The sequence below is a fragment of the Kogia breviceps genome, chromosome 2 (genome assembly GCF_026419965.1).
Source record: "Kogia breviceps isolate mKogBre1 chromosome 2, mKogBre1 haplotype 1, whole genome shotgun sequence".
Lineage (NCBI taxonomy): Eukaryota > Metazoa > Chordata > Mammalia > Artiodactyla > Physeteridae > Kogia > Kogia breviceps.
The window spans coordinates 27,080,700-27,093,855 of NC_081311.1; the positions used below are offsets into that span (position 1 = coordinate 27,080,700).

Genomic DNA, 13,156 nt, shown 5'->3' on the forward strand with positions numbered 1-13,156 from the left:
AATGTTAAGTGTATTCACAGCTTCTCAAAGAACTGGCTTTGGGATGCAATAGAGCCTGGTGGTTCAGTGGTTAAGACTCCACGCTTCCAATTCAGGGGGCTTGGGTTCAATCCCTGGTGGGAGAACTAAGATCCCACATGCCACTTGGCCAAAAAAAAAAAGAAAGAAAGAAAAAGAAAAATAGGGCCTGCAGTTGTTAGCAGCAAACTAAGTAGAAAGAAAAAATCAGGAACTTAATCCCCACGTAGATTCTAAAGTACTCTTAAAGTAAAACCTAAAGACCACGGATAGGCGTTAACTGGGATTTATAGCTCTTAGTAAGATAGCAGACAAGAGAGGGCTCTTTGCTAGATCTGCCTGTCTAGGCTGCCATTTTCTTCTGGCAAGATGTTTAGTTCTGGCAACCCCCAGACACATTCTAGTGTGTGTTTGAGGCATTTCAAGATGATGTTTGTAAATCCATTATTGCTTAACAAACAAAGCCCAATCTCTCACACTGGGGTTTCTTTTCAGATGTCCAGAAGATAGATGACATTTTTTATTACTTCTCATTGGCTTCATGGAGGGCAAAGCTTTTTAATCAGTTAATACCCTCAGTTTGACTGAATGGTCATTCATTTTCTAGTGTAATAAACTGCGTGCATTTTTTTTTTCTTGAGGTACGCGGGCCTCTCACTGTTGTGGCCTCTCCCGCTGCGGAGCACAGGCTCCGGACGCACAGGTTCAGCGGCCATGGCTCACGGGCCCAGCCGCTCTGCGGCATGTGGGATCTTCCCAGACCGGGGCACGAACCCGTGTCCCCTGCATCGGCAGGCAGACTCTCAACCACTGCACCACCAGGGAAGCCCTATGTTTAATTTTTTGAGAAGCCATCATAGTGTTTTCCACAGTGGCTGCACCATTTTACATTCCAATTTTTCCACATCCTTGTCAACACTGGTTGTTTTCTGACTTTTTTGATAATAGCCATCCTCATGGGGATGAAGTAGTATCTCATTATGGTTCTGATTTTTATTTCGCTAATCATTATTAATGTTGAGCATCTTTTTATGTGTTTATTGGCCATTCGTTTATCTTCTTTGGAAAAATGTCTCTTCAAGCCCCTTGCCCATTTTTAAATTGGGTTGTTTGGATTTTTGTTGTTGAGTTTTAGGAATTCTTTATATATTCTAGATATTTATCCTTCATCAGATATGTGATTTGCAAATATTTTCTCCCATTCTGTGGGTTGCTTTTTTACTATGTTGACAGTGTCCCTTGATGAACAAGTTTTCAATTTTGATGAAGTCCTGTTTGTCTGTTCTTTGGTTGCCTGTACTTCTGGTGTCATCATTGCTAAATCCAGTGTCATGAAACTTTTCCCCTATGTTTTCTTCTAAGAGTTGTATAGTTTTAGCTCTTACATTTAGGTCTTTGACCTATTTTGAATTAATTTTTGTATAGTGTTTGGTAAGGGCACTCTGACCGCTTTTTGTATTTCACGTATCTTTATGAATAAAGTTTATGGAGAAGGTACAACTTGCTTTTCCAAGAACTGTGAAACTACTTCCAGTTTATTCCCTACTGGGTTTGCTTGTCTTTAGTACGTCTTATAAATATTGTCCTTCAGGGCTTCCCTGGTGGCGCAGTGGTTGAGAGCACGCCTGCCGATGCAGGGAACACGGGTTCGTGGCCCGGTCCGGGAAGATCCCACATGCCGCAGAGTGGCTGGGCCCGTGAGCCATGGCCGCTGAACCTGTGCGTCCGGAGCCTGTGCTCCGCAGCGGGAGAGGCCATGACAGTGAGAGGCCCATGTACCGCAAAAAAAAATTGTCCTTCAGGCCCCTTGCCCACCCTCAGCTGAGATTTAGCTCGTTTCTCTTCTCAGTACGGCTTGTTGGTAAGCATCTGTCCCTAGCTGGTAGAATCATTTGGTATGCCCCTATCCCTACCAGTGACACGCACCCTGAGTTTTATTCTCTCACCAGGATAGCTGAGTCACACAACCTGTGGCATTTTCATAGATAAATCCCAACGACCCTTTTGTTTCTACTAAATAAATGTGGAAGGAAGGTATTTAAGAGAAACTCTAGACCCCAGACTAAATCTTGGGTTTGGATGCTTTGAGGATATACTGTCTTGATGATGCAATGCTCCCTGCAGATAAGTATGTTAAAATAGAAGAGCTCTTCAGGGGGTTCTCCTCCCTATCCTGTCCTACCCTAAACTCTTATATACTCCCTGTCCTTTATTCCTGCTTTTCAAATTAGGAAAAAGACTTTTTTTTTTTTACTGGCTACATCCTACTAGAATTGAGTCTACACTCAAGAGATCTGTCATGAAATTTTTTGGAATACTACCTCACAGGTTTTTAACCCAAAGTCCAAGAATAGGCTTTAGAAAATTACTGCACACTCTGAAATGGTGTGAAATTATGCATATGTCCTTTTTTTTTTTTCTTGAAGAGGGTCCATCTTTCTTAAAAGTCTCAGTCAGCCTTTGACCCCTTCAACACACAATGTTTTTAAAGAATCACTGGCTTAGGTGCCTTGAATAGTAACTCATACTTTCCTTGCCCCCAAAGCCATCAGACCTTTGAAAATGCCCATTGAAGATCTTAAGCACCTTTTAGACTATTCACTATTTGTTTTGGTTTGCAAATGCTATGACATTGATTTATATCAGCTCTAACTTCCTTATAGGCAAAAGAGGGATTCATAGCAGAACTTTACAAAAGATTCTCTAGAGCCCTGAATATCTAGAGTACATGGTGGCAATTTAGGATTCAAGTCAAAACCTTCCCTGAGCACCTGATTCCTTAAGCTTTCAGCCACACTCATGACCAATTTTGTGCCTCTGAAAAGTCCCATTAGAAAACAAGTAAATGGCCCACTTTTACTTTCTTCAGCCTTCATTCAGTGTTTTAGCATTTAGTGCTTCGTGCTTTAGATTGAGCTAGGCATTTAAGGGATACAGAGGTATGATTAAAGGGCCTTTGTTCTCAAAGGATGGAGAAGGGGAAAAGATGGCTTAAGGCAATTTATTATCAATAGCCAACCAGTACTAGCAGTAGGATCTGTGGGTTCCTGTTGGAGAAAGATCTCTGCAGGTTGTGGTGGTCAGGAAAGGCCATGTGCAAGAGAGAAGAAGTGAGTTGGGCCTTGAAAGAGGAAGGATAGGAATTGGATAAATGGAGAGGTACAGATTGTAAAATGTACTCAAAGCCAGGACCTGAAAAGGACAGAAAGAGTGGAGAAGAGTCCCAGAGTTTCTATGTCTTGTCCTTGGGTCCCAGGGCACCCAGGGGCTGGATGCCTTAGAAATATGATTCAGTCATTTAAATTGTTAGCACATCTTCCATAAACCCTAGTGCACTGACTCTCATCCCTTTCCTAATTGTACTGCCTTTGATTCAGTTCACAAGCGTTCATCTCAAAGGCCTAGTATGAGCCAGCCTCAATGCTACTAGGCATATGATTAGACCTACTGAGCAAACCTATCTCTCTCTTTTTTTTCCTGGTAAAAAACACATAACAAAATTTATCATCTTAACCATTCTTAAGTGTACACTACAGTAGTGTTAATATATACATTGTTGTGCAATTTATCATGGGTTCGAGCCCTGGACTGGGAAGATCCCACATGCTATGGAGCAACTAAGCCCATGCACCAGAATTACTGAGCCTATGTTCTAGAGCTTGCGAGCCACAACTACTGAGCCCACGTGCTACAACTACTGAAGCTTGCACACCTAGAGCCTGTGCTCCGCAACAAGAGAAGCCACCGCAATGAGAAGCCCACGCACTGCAACAAAGAGTAGCCCCCACTCACAGCAACTAGAGAAAGCCTGCGTGCAGCAACGAAGACCCAACACAGCCAAAAATAAATAAATAAATTTAAAAAACAAAACAAAACTGAAACTCTGTGTATTGAACAACTCCCCTTTCCCTGCCCTCCACCTTGCCCCTGGCAACTACCATTCTACTTTCTGTTTCTAAGCGTGAGCAAACCTATCTTGAAGCTGGTATTCCTTTAAACCAAGTGGCCCAGGGGCTTGCTAAAAATTTTTCATACAAATTTAGGAATTTTCTGGGAAGATCACAAAGGTGGTCTGCTGGCACCCCCATGTGCCACAGGACTATAGGACAGCGTCACCAGATGCCTCCCATTATTTCTTCAAGTCTCCACTCTCACTAAGGCTTTGGATTTTGGATTCAGAGGAGGCCCTGTGTAATGTCTTATGTTATAAGAAGTATCTTCAAAAGTATTATGATGAAACAGAGAATCATTCATTTGTAGGAGTAGGTTACAGTCAATTAGGGAAACAAAAAATGCTTCACATCTGATTGAGTGAAAGTTGCATTGGAAGCTGAGTATTTATTTTCATCTATTAGTCATCTTTCTAACCCTTTTTGCTTTTCTCCTGATCCTAAGATAATAGCCACTATAAATAACTGCTGGGTGTTTAAAGATCCTAATGAAACCTAACTTTATTTTCCCAGAGAACAGTGAGATACTGCTAATAAGAGGAGAGCCCTAGTTTGTGGGGCAAACATTGTTAGGGTGTCTGGGTGGCACCCGTTACTTGTGAACATCTAGGAGGAAGCACAGAAAGATCTTGGGGAGATATCCTAAAAGCTTCAAGGCTTATGAGGAAAATGGAGCCTGGTACTTCAACTTTAGAGTTCTTGGCCCTTGGGGTGCTAGTAAATGTTTAACAACTGGTAGGGGGGTGAGTGGTTGGAGGGGGCTGATTTGTAGTGCTAAGGGTGAATGCTCCCACCATGGCTACCAGTGTGAAGCCAAGTGGCTCTCACAGTGCTTGAAAATTTAACAATCATCTCTCACAGGCCAAGCATGTGTAAGTCAGCTCCAGCATACCACTGGTTGTTGAGGAAGACTGGGAGAATGGGGCTGTAAAGCTGTGAGGCGGGGCTTTCTGAGCAGGAGGTGAGTGTGGGTCACTTTCCCCATGGAGCCACCTATATTGCCTCCCAGGGCAATTGAGTCCTCTGAGCAGCCCATTCTGAGAGCCCCTGTGATGTTTTCTCATCTTAAAACAGGGCCTTGGCCACCATGCAAGGCAGCCTTGGCAGAGACATATGCTGGTGAGCTGAGATTTAAGACTCTCACGATAGCCATAACTCAGTTTCCCGTACTTGGCATTGTGTTTTTGTATAACAGCCTGTAGTTTTGCACTGCCTCTCTATAACTCTGAGTGATGGTTGCTGTGGGAACTCTGAGTACGAGCATGTGACACAAGCATCGGCTGTGTGACTCTTCCTCTCTTGGCGTCTTTGTTTAGATTCTGACATTTCAATTGACCTATTTGGCAGGAAAAAGTTTGATGTGAGTTATTTGTTCACTGGACTCACCAAAGCAGAAAGACACAAAGTCAGAGGCAGAGGTATTTTCCTACAAGCTGCTAATAAACCTTGGAAATTAACTTTATGTTACATAGGGCATCTTGAGAAGGTCCACTTAAGAAGGTCAGCTGATTATGTGCTGCTAGGATGTCCACTCTCCTACTTGGACCAAGAGGTAAGCTGCACTACCAGAGACAGGGGAGAAAGCTGGATTTTAGCTCCTCTGAATAGGGAAGAAAGTATCTTGGATTTTAAAAAGGACGCACACACACACAAAAAGACACAAATAGATAAAAGGAAAGGAACAACTAGGAGTTTTTGAGCTAGGCACTTTTACTTAGGTTATGTAATTAATTCTTTAATCAATTGAGGTAGGTACAGTTATCCTCATTTTATAGGTGACGATGCTAAAGAGACTTAAGTAATTTGTTCAAGATCACACAGCTGTTAGTGGTAAAGCCATAGTGTGAACATAGGTCAGTCGGACACCAAAGTCTGAGCTTTTCATTGGCCGAAGCATGTGAGACAACTGGAGTTTGTCAAGTATCCTGAAGGAAGAGGCAAGTCAGGGTAGGAAGGTGCAGGGAGAAGCAGAGAGAATGGGGATAACAGGGCTCATTCCTAAGGGGTGGGGAAAGGTCCTGGTTTGGGAATGTGGCCCATTCAGTTAAGGAAAGAAAGTACTGAACAGGGACCTGGAGAGTTTGCCTGCCAGTTAGTCAGAAATGCCTAAGTAGAGGCTCCTGGCATAGTATAACTTTATAAATAAGGGAAAGGTCTCTTTATTCCATACAAGCATGTCAGAAAAGTCACTATGAGAAATAAAGCTTTTCCACACACCAAAGGAAGATGACAAATTTTTTTAAAGTTCTTATGTACTTATTTCTTTTAAAGATAATATATCAATGTGGGTCAAAACCAAAAGAGTAGCACACTGAATTTTAATTATTTTTAAAGTGGTAGTTCTATTTTGTTTAAAAAAATAAAGGGAAAATGAAGATTCAAAATTAATGTCCCACAGCCAAGCTAGATGAATGCAGAGGTCACTGGTGAAGAGCTCAGCTTATTATTCATGTCTGCCACTGTCAGCATTTTCTTCAATTAAGTATGAATTTTGAAATGCCCATCACATAAACTTTCTGGTCTTCCTCAGTCAGGCTTCATTGGCAGTGAAGCTTCATTGGCAGTGCATGAGAGGAGTAGCTTTGGAGCTCATAGGAACTCCAGTAGTTGTCAGCTTTTCAAGAGGTTACAGGAGACAGCAGCCCTTGTTTTCTTGGTTTAAGCTAAGAAGGACCCTTTATCCCAGTTACTAGATGTACAGGTAGGACATCACTCTTCAGTTTGTTTATTTATTTATTTGGCTGTGCTGGGTCTTGGTTGCAGCATATGGGATCTTTCCTTGCGGTGCGCGGGCTTCTCTCTAGTTGTGGCATGCGGGTTTTCTCTCTCAAGTTGAGGCACGTGGGCTCAGTAGTTGTGGCACGCAGGCTTAGTTGCCCTGTGGCATATGCGATCTTAGTTCCCTGACCAGGGATTGAACCCAGGTCCCCTGCATTGGAAGGCGGATTCTTTACCACTGAACCACCAGGGAAGTCCCTTCAGTTTGTTTTTTAGCCACCTCCTTCCTTCCAAATAGATCTTCGTGTACTTTTGTTTTATTTCCATTGCAACCTCTTTCCCAGGAGGTAGCTCAAAACTCTATAAGTTGTGCTTGGAAGAGTATGGTTTGCCACTGTGATAGTAACATTGGAGGCCAGAAGTGTCACTATGCAAACTGTTATCTCTGTTATAAGCTGTGTTAATTGGAAATGTTTTTGCTAAGTACCATAACAGCACTTTGACCTTTCACAGTGACCCTGCTCAAAAACATGTTACAGTCTTAAAAATGACCTACCTAGCTAGAAGGGAAACTGTGGATAGCCCACAAATGGGATTTCTGTTAAAGAATTTTGTCTGTTAAGGAGGGATAGATAAGTGAGGCCTGGCAGTGAGGCAGAGACCCCATATCAGATTGTCGGAGAGACGGTGTTTTCTGTTTCCTTCCCTGAGGTGTGATATATTTCCAAGAAAAGAAAGCTCAAGTAGGGAGAACAGAGATCTGCCTCTTGGTTTCAGCTGGGTGGAGTGTCCAGCCTGCAATAAGCCATAGAGAGGGAGAAGGCCTGATGCGATATTTGGTAAACGTGTATCATGTTCCCCCACCGCTATTATCTTGGCTGCCTGTTGGTGTGATTGCATGCCTTGCTTGTGCAGGGTAAGGACCTGGGGATGTTGGATCTGTAATTACTGCAAAGAAAAGCTTCACAAGCTTCACCCCTGGAAACAAGGGGGTTTCTAGGGCTTCAACCAAATCAAGTCAGGGAGGTGGGGCAACTACCCAGGGAAATTAAAGAAAGTCATTGTCGCCACTCCTTTAACCAACTGATGGCCTTTCACGAATCACCCACTGTGAGGTTCATTATCTGGTCCACCTTTCTGAAAGGTAGAGCCAGCCTGTCAGATCAATAAATTTCAGGGCAGTCAAGAGCCCTTTGGTAGCAGGCTTGAAAGACATGGATGGACTGGAGAACTGGTCAACTTAAATTGGTTCTGAAGGGACTTCCCTGGTGACGCAGTCATTAAGAATCGCCTGCCAATGCAGGAGACACGGGTTTGAGCCCTGGTCCAGGAAGATCCCACATGCTGTGGAGCAGCTAAGCCTGTGCGCTACAGCTACTGAGCCTGCGCTGTAGAGCCCACGAACCACGACTACTGAGCCCATGTGCCACAACTACTGAAGCCCGCACGCCTCGAGCCCATGCTCCACAACAAGAGAAGCCACCGCAATGAGAAGCCCGTGCACTGCAACGAAGAGTAGCCCCCGCTCACCGCAACTAGAGAAAGCCTGTGCGCAGCAATTAAGACCCAACACAGCCTAATTAATTAATTTTAAAAATTGGTTCTTGGGCTTCCCTGGTGGCGCAGTGGTTGAGAATCCGCCTGCCGATGCAGGAGACACGGGTTCGTGCCCTGGTCCGGGAAGATCCCACATGCCGCGGAGCAACTAAGCCCGTGAGCCATGGCCGCTGGGCCTGCGTGTCCGGAGCCTGTGCTCCGCAACGGGAGAGGCCACAACAGTGAGAGGCCCGCATACCGGAAAAAAAAAAAAAAAAAAAAAAAAAAAAAAAAAAAAAAAAAAAAATTGGTTCTGAAATTGAGTTTGGTCCTGAAGTATATGAGACGAAAACGGAAACGGGAAAAAAATCTTCTGTATATTATATACAAGTTGGCTGTATAGAGGAAACAGTTATTTTTTAAAAGGCATCATCATCTTTTTTAACATAAGAGATTTGTGTCCACCTTTGTATCTTTGTTTCCAAACAATTATATTGGATGATTGTGCCCTGGAGAGATATTCACGTTATCCTGGATAGAAAGTCACTGTAAGCCCCTAGTGGAGGGGAAGGATGCTCACTCAAATGAGGCCTGTGAGTTTATCAGGTTACTATTTGTTCTAGCTCCTGTACTGTTGGCTTGTTTTCTTTTTTTCAGCCACTTTGAGCTAAAGTGTTCTGAAAAAGAATCAATTCTTACCTCCCAAGGAAGTTCTCAGAACCTGCTTTTGTCTAAGAATTCTCTGCTTCTGGGTGTCCTTGGTTCGTGCAGCAAGACAAGGAATGGGTGCGCCAGCTTCACATCCCCCAGATTATTTCTTTACTGTGCAGAAGGACAGAGGTTTCTGCTCTGTGCCAAGCCAGGGGATATAAAAATGCAAAAATCATACATGCCCTTGAGGACTTCACAGTATAAGAATCAGGATCACTAATTTCTTGCTTAGACCTTTGCTTCTGTGCCCTCCTGTAGACCTCACTCAGCTGATATATGTGGTGTGCTTGTAGCAGCATCCCCCAGCCTTTTATAAACCTAAGAAGGTTTAGGTTTGTAAGTACCCTAGTGAAAAAAATGCCTCATTATAAATCCGTAAATGGTTGGCTGATAACCCCTATTTGGAGTGAGTTTCCGCAAGGAGAGCCATGATCATCTCATATCTTTCACCCCTGCCTCAGTTTCATAAAAAAGGCAAAAGTGGAACTTTCATTAGATGTCCTTGGTAAAGGTAGGACTCTATAAGTTCCTGAGCTTGGCAAATGATTCAGTTTGTCAAAAGATCCATCTACAGTACACCCACTTAAAAAAAACCTCATGTCGCTACTGCTCAGCTGAAAATGATTTCAAACACTGTTGATTGCTACCTGGAGTCCCTTTAATTTGTCAGAGAGGATTGCCAGGGATGGAGAAGTAGGGAGGAGTAGCACAATGAGGGGAATCTTTGGCCTTGTGGAAATGCTTGGAACTCCTGGCTTATAGATACTGATATTTCAGTCTGAATCATTCTTGCCCCAACCAAAAATGGAATGGTAAGACCAAAAAAGACATAAGTTTACTGCCATGGCCCTACTTTTTTTTTTTTTTTCCTAGTCATGATTTACTGGACTTAACTTTTTACTTAACTTTATTGAGATGTAATTAACATATAATAAAACATTTGTGTAATCATCAGCATCACAAGATATACAACATTTTACTTCCATCACTCATAAAAGTTCTCCTTTACAGTTAGTCTTATCTGCAAATCTGAGCCCTAGGCAACCACTGATGTATTTTCTATCACTGTAGATTAGATTAGTCTTTTTAAAATTTTATTTATTATTTATTTTGGCTGCACTGGGTCTTAGTTGCAGCACGTGGGATCTTCATTGCAGCATGCAGACTTCTTAGTTGCAGCATGGGGGCTTCTTAGTTGTGGCATGCATACAGGATCTAGTTCCTCGACCAGGGATTGAACCTGGGTGCCTTGCACTGGGAGCACGGAGTCCTACCCAGTGGACCACCAGGGAAGTCCCTAAATTTGTCTTTTATAGAATTTCACGTAAACTCTGTTGTGTCTGAGATTCATCCATATTGTGACACTTCTAGCTGTTTACCGAAGAGAAATGAAAATATATGTCCACCCAAAGACTTGTATAGAAATAATATTCATAATAGCATTATTCATGATAACCGAAAACTAGAAACAACTAAAACAACCAAAGCAACCAGCAACTGAATGGGTAAACAAAATGTGATACATCCATACAATGGAATATTATTCAGCTATAAAAAGGAATGAAGTACTGATACCTGCTACAACATGGATGATTCTTGAAAACATGTGCAAAATGAAGGAAGCCAGTCACAGAAGACCACATGTTGTGTGATTCCATTTATTTAAAATGTCCAGAATAAGCAAATCTGTAGAGACAGAAAATAGATTTACCTAAAGCTGGGGTTGGGGAGTAAGTTGGGAAATGACTGCTAATGGTTATGAAGTTGATGAAAATGTTCTAAACTTAGATCATGGTGATAATTGCCCCCTATGTGAATATACTAAAACCATTGAATTGTATACCTTAAATGATTGAATTTTATGGTATGTAAATTATCTCTCAATAAAGATGTTTTTAAAAAGAAAGAAAAAAGAAACTGCCAAACTGTTTTCAAAAGTGGTTGTGCCATTTTTAATTCCCACCAACAATGAATAAGAGTTCTAGCTACTCCATATCTTTGTCACACTTGGAATTGTGAGTGTTTTTAATTTTAGCCATTCTAGTGGGTAGGCAGTGCTCTAGTAATACTGCATACACATAGTTTTTAAAATTACTGTTAATTTATTTTGTGTGATGTTGAACAGCTGATCATTTGCCTGTTTTTAAAATTTGATTATTATAATATTTATGAGTTTTTATATTGATATATTCTGGATGCAAGTCATTTGTCATATATATGTATTGCAAATAGTTTCTTCTAGTCAGTTGCTTGTGTTTGCAAGTTATTAATGGTGTTTTCAAAGTCCAGACATTTTAATGAAGACCAACTTTAATTTAATACCATAAAGATGAATTTATTAATTTTTTAACACTTTTTGCTATTGTGTTTTATTTAGTAAATCTTTGCTTACTCCTAGTTGTGAAATTTTTCACCTGTATTTTATTCCGTAAGTTTTGTAGTTCTGTCTTTTACATTTAGTTCTATGCTCCATGTCAAGTTAATTTTTTGTAAAATGTTTGGTAATGGTAAATGTTCATCCATTTCCTGCCCACCCCCCCACCCCCTGCCCTGCAATACCCTGTTGTTCCATTGTCATTTGTTGAAGAGACTATTCTTTCCCCTATTGAAATACCTTGGCACATTTGTAAAAAATCAATTCACCATATATATGTGGGTCTATTTCTGAAGTATTAGTTCTGTTCCATTGTTCTAATATATGTCTGAATTTATGCCCTACACTGTCTTATTATAGGTCTGTAGTAAATCTTGAAATCAGGTAATATAAGTCCTCTGATTTTGCTCTTTTTAAAAGTTGTTTTGAATATTTGAGGTCTTTTGCATTTCTATACAAAGTGTAAAATTAGCTTATCCATTTCTACACAAAAAAAAGGCTAAGATTTTTTTAAAAATATTATTTATTTATTTTTGGCTGCGTTGGATCTTAGTTGCAGCATGTGGGATCTTTCATTTCAGCATGTGGGCTTCTTCGTTGTGGTGTGTGGGCTTCTCTCTAGTTGTGGCGTGCGGGTTTCTTCTTCTCTAGTTGTGGTACACAGGTTCCAGGGCGTGTGGGCTCTGCAGTTTGCAGCACATGGGCTCTCTAGTTGAGGCTCGCGAGCTCAGTAGTTGTGGCGTGCGGGCTTAGTTGCCCCATGGCATGTGGGATCTTAGTTCCCTGACCAGGGATGGAACCCGCATCCCCTGCATTGGAAGGTGGATTCTTTACCATTGGACCATCAGGGAAGTCCCAAGCCTGCTAAGATTTTGATTGGAATTGAATTAATGTTATAGATCAACTTGGGGGAGAATTGACACTTTAACAATATTATATTCAAATCCGTGATCATAATATACCTATTTATTTAGACCTTTAAAATTTTCTCACCAATATTTTTTAGTTTTTAGCATACTGTTTTGCATCTATTTTGTTCAATCTATCCATAAATATTTCATTTTTTATGTTATCTAAATGGTATTTTTTATTCTTTTCCATTATGGTTTATTACAGGATACTGAATATAGTTCCCCGTGCTATACAACAGGATCTTGTTGTTTATCCATTCTATATATAATAGTTTGCATCTGCTAATCCCAAACTCCCAATCCAACCGTCCACCCCCAGCAACCACAAGTCTGTTCTCTGTCTTTGAATCTGTTTCTGTGTTGTAGATAAGTTCATTTGTGTCATATTTTAGATTCCATATAGAAGTGATATCATATGGTATTTGTCTTTTTCTTTCTGATTTACTTCGCTTAGTATGATAATCTAAGCACTAAAATCTTAGTGCCGCTTAGTATGATAATCTCTAGGTCCATCCATGTAGCTGCAAATGGCATTATTTCATTCTTTTTTAATGGCTGGATAATATTCCATTATATATATGTACCACATCTTCTTAATCTACTCATCTGTCAGTGGACATTTAGGTTGTTTCCATGTCTTGGCTACTGTAAATAGTGCTGCTGTGAACATTGGGATGCATGTATCTTTTTCAATTATAGTTTTGTCCAGCTATATGCCCAGGAGTGGAATTGCTGGATCATATGGTAACTCTATTTTTAGTTTTCTGAGGAACCTCCATACTGCTCTCCATGGTGTCTGCACCAGTTTACATTCCCACCAGTGTAGGAGGGTTCCCTTTTCTCCACACCCTCTCCAGCATTTGTTATTTGTAAACTTTTTCTTGTGGGAGCTTAGTTCACAGACCAGGGATCGAACCCAGGCCCCTGGCAGTGAGAGC

At 41.3% G+C, this 13,156-nt stretch overlaps 1 protein-coding gene across 19 annotated transcripts in view; it reads left to right on the plus strand.

Moving 5' to 3' along the window:
• Positions 1-13,156, plus strand: part of ARMH3 (armadillo like helical domain containing 3) — a 181,164-nt gene that overhangs the window by 148,178 nt on the left and 19,830 nt on the right. For 2 of the 19 annotated variants that reach the window (XM_067024835.1, XM_067024836.1), the window contains exon 25: positions 3,675-3,857. The exons of the other annotated variants lie outside the window; for them this stretch is intronic. In XM_067024835.1, coding sequence (XP_066880936.1) covers positions 3,675-3,719 — 45 coding nt within the window. In that variant the 3' untranslated portion in view covers positions 3,720-3,857. Of the gene's footprint in view, positions 1-3,674; positions 3,858-13,156 lie in introns of those variants that run through there. 19 annotated transcript variants of the gene reach the window in all.